Source organism: Podarcis tiliguerta (assembly GCF_965153285.1).
Source record: "Podarcis tiliguerta genome assembly, chromosome: 5".
NCBI lineage: Eukaryota > Metazoa > Chordata > Lepidosauria > Squamata > Lacertidae > Podarcis > Podarcis tiliguerta.
In genome coordinates this window covers 14,597,649-14,605,586 of record NC_139538.1, presented here as the reverse complement: position 1 = coordinate 14,605,586, position 7,938 = coordinate 14,597,649, and the positions used below count along the sequence as shown (strand labels likewise).

The 7,938-nt window shown below is 44.1% G+C and overlaps 1 protein-coding gene across 1 annotated transcript; it reads left to right on the top strand.

The window, feature by feature from the left end:
- Positions 1–345: 345 nt before the first annotated feature.
- On the top strand, positions 346–7,399 carry TMEM212 (transmembrane protein 212). Its single transcript, XM_083442458.1, has 4 exons — positions 346–537; positions 3,610–3,669; positions 5,189–5,512; positions 6,586–7,399. The coding sequence occupies exons 1-4, from the start codon at positions 373–375 to the stop codon at positions 6,616–6,618; spliced, it is 582 nt and encodes a 193-aa protein (XP_083298584.1). The 5' UTR covers positions 346–372; the 3' UTR covers positions 6,619–7,399.
- Positions 7,400–7,938: the final 539 nt, after the last annotated feature.

Sequence of the window (7,938 nt, the reverse complement as noted above, 5' to 3'; positions counted from 1 at the left end):
GAAAATAGGGACGTCCTAAGGAAAAGCAGGACATTCCGGGAACAAATGAGAAACTGGGGCGGCTTCTGTAAATCCAGGACTGTCCCTGGAAAATAGGGACACTTGGAGGGTCTGCTACACTCTCTCTGGGAATCCCAACCCCACCCCCAGACACAAAATAGAGCCCAAGGGATGGATCACATTCTTTATAGGGTGTACTAAGAGGCCTTGCTGTCTGAATCTTTTTCAGTGCCTTGGGCGTGTTTCATTCAAGGAAGCAAACAATGAAAAAGTATCATGACTACTGTCTCCAAGACAGTATGTGGTGTGTCAAGGCTCCTATTGCAAAACCTTGGTGCGAGTAGAGAGCAGGCAGAGAGTGAGACGCTTATAATGAACGCAGGCTGCCTTTTTGTGGTGACTGGAAGAATGCTGATTTCCTTTGGGATTCTAAGCATCCTCTCTGGAATTATCGCCTTCTTCCCTGTTTTTTCCTATAAACCGTGGTTTGCCGGATGGAGTGTTCGCATTGCCTCTCCCATCTGGAGCGGAGCTTTGGTAGGCAGAACTGAATTATATCTAAATTTATATAGCTGTACGACTGGGAAGGGATGCGGGTGGCGCTGCAGGTTAAACCACAGAGCCTAGGACTTGCCGATCAGAAGGTCGGCGGTTCGAATCCCTGTGATGGAGTGAGCTCCCTTTGTTCAGTCCCAGCTCCTGCCAACCTAGCAGTTTGAAAGCACGTCAAAGTGCAAGTAGATAAATAGGTACCGCTCCGGCGGGAAGGTAAACGGCATTTCCGTGCACTGCTCTGGTTCGCCAGAAGTGGCTTAGTCATGCTGGCCACATGACCCGGAAGCTGTACGCCGGCTCCCTTGGCCAATAAAGCGAGATGAACACCGCAACCCCAGAGTCGGTCATGACTGGACCTAATGGTCAGGGGTCCCTTTACCTTTACCTATGACTGGGAAACGATAGTACTGTTGCTGCTGATCAGCCTCGCTGCTGACATATAATCTGGAACCTTTTAAGGTTCTGGAATTTCAAGAATGGGTGAAAGAAATCCTTGCTGAATGTAATCTACATGGCTAGTAGCCATTGATAGGCCTCTATCACAAGATGAGGCACATACACACAATTTGAATGGCTATGTCTGTGAACCTTGGGGGGGTGGCCCCCTCAAATATTTTATTCGGGGCGAAGGGAGCTTGGTCCCCCATGAGTTGACGCCTATGTGAGAGAGGGTGAAAGCACATACAGACATCTCCCCTGAATTTTCCATATCGATTTGAAATATCCCACCCAATCGCCAGCTTCTGGTCTCTACCTCTATGTTACAGTGCTAAGGGCTTTGACTCAATGTTGGATCCCTCCTCTCCCTTTGTGTTTAGAGATGAAAACAAAATGTTAGGGCTGGCTCGAGGGGAGAAAAGGCAACAACATTATCTGTAAACAAGTGCAGTTTGGGAGAGAAAACAAGATCGCTGGGCAGCGCATTTGCAGCAAAGTTGAAATTGATCATCTAATAGCTGAAACTCCCTGGCTGGAGTTGGCCCAGTTCTGAGGATGAACTAATCCCTCCTGGCTTTCTTTCTCTCTGTTCCCTCCACCACATGTGTAAATTGAGGGAGTCTCGCTTGGAAAAGCAGATGGGAAAAGAGGTTTGGCCACTCTTGCCTCCTACATTGGCTCGTCCCAGTGTTCTTACGTTGCTGTCTTATTTGTTCTGGCTAAAACCCCTCTTGGACCCTGTGCAACCTTTCTCCGTCTCTTTCTGCCTGATGAATTTTGCCAACCTTTCCCGTGACTCCAGATTAGCCTTCCCCAAGCTGGTGCCCTCCAGATGTTTTGGTCTACAGCATCCATCAGCCCCAGCCAGCACAGTTTCTCCAGATGTTTCTGCTTTCGTTCCTGGGAACTCTCTGCAGTAGTACATAGTGCCAAGACCTCAATTTCAGGCTCCTTTTGCCTAAGAACTCTGTTCAAACGTCTGTTCTCAGAAGGCAGGGCTGGGGAAGTTGTGCTCCACCCTGTGTGTGATGGAGTTCCACAGGGGTCTGCATTGCCCTTACATACTTTATTTATTAAATTTATATCCTGCCCTCCATCCCAAGAGAGTTCAGGGGGAGAGGGCAAGCAACAAGCAATGCTACAGTAAAATTGTTTTTAAAGCATATTTAATACGATTCCACTGCAGATGCAGTGGAAAAGGCTTCTTGAAAGAGGAAACTGTTTGAAACTGTTGGGGAATTTCATCCAAAGGCTTGGGCTGCAGCAGCGGGGGGGGGGGGGGGAGAATCAGTCAATTTCCGTTCTTTCGGTTTCTCATTTTTCCAGTCTTAAACTCTGTTCTCTGCATTTCTGCAGCAATTCGTGGTTTGTTTGCTTTACGAAGAAATGCTCGCAAAGATTCTTCAACCATTTCGGTGCAAATTTCTTTTCCTAAACATATTTTTGTACACAATTTAAACAAACATAAGTATTTTTGCAAGCAATTTCTCCTAAAGTAATGCATTTATTCATATGCTGTTTCCACTAGCATGTTCACTTTAAATATATATATATATATTTAGATTTTCCACCATACAATTCAAGAGAGAAAGAGAAATAATCCATAACAGAAAAGAAACATTAAATCATTATACAATATCCCAAAGGAAAAAACATAAACAAAATAAAACAAACTCACCACCCTGTTTAGCTTCCCTCCACTGCTACTGGGCTTCTCTAGAATCAATTTTACCTTTATCATTGCATTCTGATTGTTTTTATTTTCTCTATATACATATACCAGTATATCTCTTTGATAGATTATTGTTTTGATGCATTTACATTCTTAGTCTAAGCATGTCTTTTTAGAGCAGTATTTTGTCATAAAGTCATCAAAGAGTTGCCATTCATTTTTTAGTTTTTGATTTGACTCCTGTCGTATAGATGCTGTTCATTTAGCCAATTTTAAATATTCATTTAATTTGAGAATCCATTCCTCCTTGGTAGGTAGTTCTTTAACTTTCCATTTAGATGCTATTACTATCCTAGCTGCGGTGGTCACATATAAGAAAATTCTCTCTTTTTTATTTCAGTATTTCTTTTCCTAATAGGCCCAGTAAGTAAGCCTCTGGTTTTTTCGTTAATGGGATTTTAAGCATTTTTTTCAACTCCTCGTGTATTTCTCCCCAAGCACGTTCCCTTTCTATTCACATTATCCACTAATATATGCATTTCTATAAACATTATTTGGCTGGAGTACTGCATCACAAAATCTGGGAATGCAAGAAACCTTTGCCCAGCATGGGGCTCAAACCCACAACCTTGAGATTAAGAGCCTAATGCTTTGCCAACTGAGCTATCCTCTATGCCAGTGTTTTGTGCATAGGATTACTCCCTTAAACAGGCTCTGTCTGTCCTATAGTAGTAACCTATAGAAGGGCTTTCTTAAAAATAGAATGAATTATTTTCCATCAGCTTCTGGTTTTGCATGCTGCACTTAGTGGGTTTGTTTCCTTGCGTTGCGATTTCTTTCTTTTAAAGGAGTCTGTTTTGCAAAGTCCTTTGGAAAGAACAAAGGCCTATTAAACATTACTAACTTTATTATGTGTAACCATATGTTTCCCCCTCTGTCTACAGGCTGTTATTGCAGGTGTACTCCTCGCTCTGGCTGAAAAACAATGGACCCAGAGATACCTGGTAAATTTATGTGGTTATTCTATACAGTGCCACATTCTAGGCAGAAGGCAGGCAGAGTTAATCCAGGCATAGGCTCTCAAGAGGAAGAAAAGGCACACAGCTGTAGCCTTAAGCTACAGATCAGATAAAGAATACAAGGTTTAAAGCAGGCACACTTTAAAACATTCTGCCAGATTTACAAGACTGAGCAGGATCCAGAGATATTTCCTGACTTGAAAGAAGGGAATGTTGTTAGAACCAATAAAATCCATCAAACTAGTGGAACCTTCTTTTTTTTTAATTATTTTTCAGTTTCCTTGATATATGGAAAGTGCATAAATAATAACCCATCCTGGCAAAATGATCCTTATGGGATTTTTGCAGGTTTGGGTACATCATTTTTCTGCCATAACAAAAGGTGGTGGTTGTTTTGAAGAAAGAGATTATACTTTACCCCCATAAACACTGCATATGTTGTTGGGGCTTATTTGCACTGCTACCCACCCCTGCCATTTATTGTTAATGTTTATTGATTGGATTTAATTAGTATTGCTGACTTTTTAGTATTCTTTTTTCTTTAATAAGCTGCCTTCAGGAAGCAGAGCTGGGGCGGCCTTCCTCTGAGACTCTGGTTAAGTTAGAGAAGTCAATACAGAAGGCTGTGTACGCACCACAACTTTTGAAGCACACACCAAGCACATTTTCCTTCTTCAAAGAATTCTAGAGTTTACTAAGGATTTTTGGGAATTGTGAGGGGGTAAACCCCAGTGCCCGGAATTCTTTGAGGGCGTCATTGTGATTCAAACGTGCTTTAAAATTATAGTCTGTACACAGTCTGAGAGAGATGGGTTGCTTAACAGAGCATTATACTGTTCTAGGATCGCAGTAAAATTGCTGTGAAGGAGTCTGGGTTTGTAGGGGGGGAAGGTTAGGGCAGATTCACACCATTCCTCTAAAGCATGGGTAGGCAAACTGTTAAGTTGTGGGTGAACATATCAGACGACACAGCGATTCTTCAAACAGCTCTTGTTTATTCACAGGCCAGAACAGAACTGAACTGAAGGGTTCAGCCAGCCTGCTTATATAGAGCTCCATTAGAACGCAACAGTAACCATTTTCTATAACTATCCAATCACTGAACGTCACTTTCGATCCCTTATTTGCATATGTGGACCTGAACTATCTACATTCTACAGTATCCCCCTGCTGGCCCAGGGTGAGAACATCAGTACATAGCACAAATCAAGGCCCGAGGGCTGGATCCGGCCCAATCGCCTTCTAAATCCAGTCTGCGGACGGTCTGGGAATCAGCGTGTTTTTACACGAGTAGAATGTGTCCTTTCATTTAAAATGCATCTCTGGGTTATTTGTGGGGCTTAGGAATACGTTCATATTTCCCCCAAAAAAATATAGTCTGGCCCCTCACAAGGTACAGTGGACTGACCCCCTGCTGAAAAAGTTTGCTGACCCCTGCTCTAAAGCACATAATGTATCTCTGCCACTAGCCAGATAAGACAAGATGCTTCTCTTTCCATTCCAGTGGGAAGCCGCTTTCACCTTTAGCATCTTGAACATCATCAGCTCTCCGGTTCAAGGTGCCATCGCCCTTGCATCCCTCCTTCTTGGACCTTATTGCTACTACTCTTTCGCCGGAGTTTCGGGTATGAACTACCTCGGTTATGCGGTCCTGTTGCCCTTTCCTTACGGCAAGTTTGCTTCCGTGTGCAAGGACCCCGCGGGCTACGAGTGGTACCACCTGGCGCTGCAGCTACTAGACATTTGCTCCAGTCTTGCCATGCTCTCTGCATCCTTGGCCATTGTGATCAAACTCACAGCAAGACTGCTCCAGTTTGGACACTTAAATGTGAGTATTACTCAGTGGCGGGGAAGTAATGATTAAGAGCAGCATATAAGTATTCTTATTTGTCTGTTTCGTTTATTCCATTTAATGCCCATCTTTTATTTCATTGCATTGCACTGCACAATTCAAAGTGTTGGTGTTGACCTTTCAAGCCCAAAATGGCCTCGGCCCAGTATACCTGAAGGAGCGTCTCCACCCCCATCGTTCTGCCCGGACATTGAGGTCCAGCGCCGAGGGCCTTCTGGTGGTTCCATCACTGCGAGAAGTGAGGTTACAGGGAACCAGGCAGAGGCCTTCTCAGTAGTGGCGCCCATCTTGTAGAACACCCTTCCATCAGATGTCAAGGAAATAAACAACTACCAGACTTTTAGAAGACATCTGAAGGCAGCCCTGTTCAGGGAAGGTTTTAATGTGTGACATTTTAATGTATTTTGAATCTTTGTTGGAAGCCACCCAGAGTGGCTGGGGAAACCCAGCCAGATGGACAGGGTACAAATAATAAATTACTATTACTATTACTGCATTGCATTCATATCCCAATGAAGGCAGCCCTGTTTAGGGAAGCTTTTAATGTTTGACGCACTATTGTATTTTAATATTTTGTTGGAAGCCACCCAGAGTGGCTGGGGAAACCCGGCCATATGGGCAGGGTAGTAATAATAATAATAATAATAATAATAATAATAATAATAATATTTCTTCATGGAGCTTTTGGTTTCCCCCTTTCCCCACAACAACCCTGTGAGGTAGGCTAGGCTGAGAAGCAGTGATTGGCCCAAGGTCACCCAGTAAGCTTTGTGATGGAGCAAGGATTTGAACGCTGGCCTCCAAGGAGCTCCAGGTGGCAGAGCCCTTCTTTGTTTTATCCTCACAACAACCCTGCCAAGTAGGTTTAGGCTGAGAGACTGTGACAGGCCCAATGTCAAGCAGTGGTCAGCCAGGTTCTTGCCCAACACACTAACCACTACACTACACTGGAAGTTGTTTTGTTTGGATTTTATCCTGTTCTTTGGGCCTGCAAAAAATTGTGACCCATCATACCAGGACTGCCCACTAACGGTGTATCATCTCCATAGGGAGAAGTCAACAAGCAAAGACAACTGGGCTGAACTGCCACGACACATGGGTTTCAGGCTGCATTTATAGTCTGGTGGACGTCAGGGGCTGCCAGCATTAGAGGCAGAAAGGCATCAGTCTTGGTGTTTGCTGTCTTGTGTGGCGATTTCTCTCCTACAGGGCTGGACTATCCCCTGAAAGCTAAAGGATTCCTAGGCTTCAAATTTACATTGCCGACCCAAGCTTCCTATTGGTTCCCACTGACCTGGAAGGACTATAAACAGGACATGACTTACAGAGTTGGAAGGGACCACGAGGATCATTCTAGTCGCATCCCCTGCAATGCAGAATTTTTTTCACCCAATGTGGGGCTCAAACCTACAACTTTGAGATGGAAAGTCTCATGCTTGACAGTGGATCTCAAGTTGCGAAGGGCTAATCTAATATTACCGGAACTGAACCATCTTTGGTTGGCTGTTAGTATGCAAATGCCTTAACAGCTTGGGACCAGTTTGCACATAATTATCGTTCCACAGTTGTACGAAATCAATATTTTAGCAGCAGCAACACTGTGGAACTCCCTGCCCTTTGATACCAGGCCGGTACCTTTGCTGTTCTCTTTCTAGTACTTGCTTAAAAACCTGTTTAGGCAAGCTGAGCCAATCATGTAGAAGTTACATGGGTTTCAGTCTGTTTTTAGTTCATTGCTGATTTTAACTGATGTTTTAATATTTGAAAATACCTGTTTTTAACTGTCTTCCGCTGATAATTTTAACGGTGTGGGTTTTTGGGGTTTGTTTGTTTTTTTGTAAACTGCTTCGATGTTTTATTACAATCAAGTGGTGTATAATTTTTGTTTAAAAAAAATAGAAATAAACACGGGGTCCAGTGTGCTGAGACTACTTCTGCTAAAATGTGCCTCAACTTAACTGTATCTTTTGTGTGTGATGATGAACGGCTTTTGGCAAATTAATCTGACTAACTGACAGACCCCTCTGCTGCCAAATCCTCAGGATTGTGTTCTTAGTTACTTTGGGAACGGCCACACACTCCTCCTGGCTTGCTGAAATCACTGCATCTGAGATCTGAAGATCTCTTCTTTGTCTAGCGGCCCTTTAACTGAACCTGGGACCACTGGCAAAACCCCAAATCTGGTTTGGCCACTATCTCCTAGGGCAGGGTAAAGGTAAAGGTACCCCTGCCCGTACAGGCCAGTCTTGACAGACTCTAGGGTTGTGCGCTCATCTCACTCTAGAGGCCGGGAGCCAGCGCTGTCCGCAGACACTTCCGGGTCACGTGGCCAGCGTGACGAAGCTGCTCTGGTGAACCGGCACCAGAGCAGCACACGGAAACGCCGTTTACCTTCCCACTAG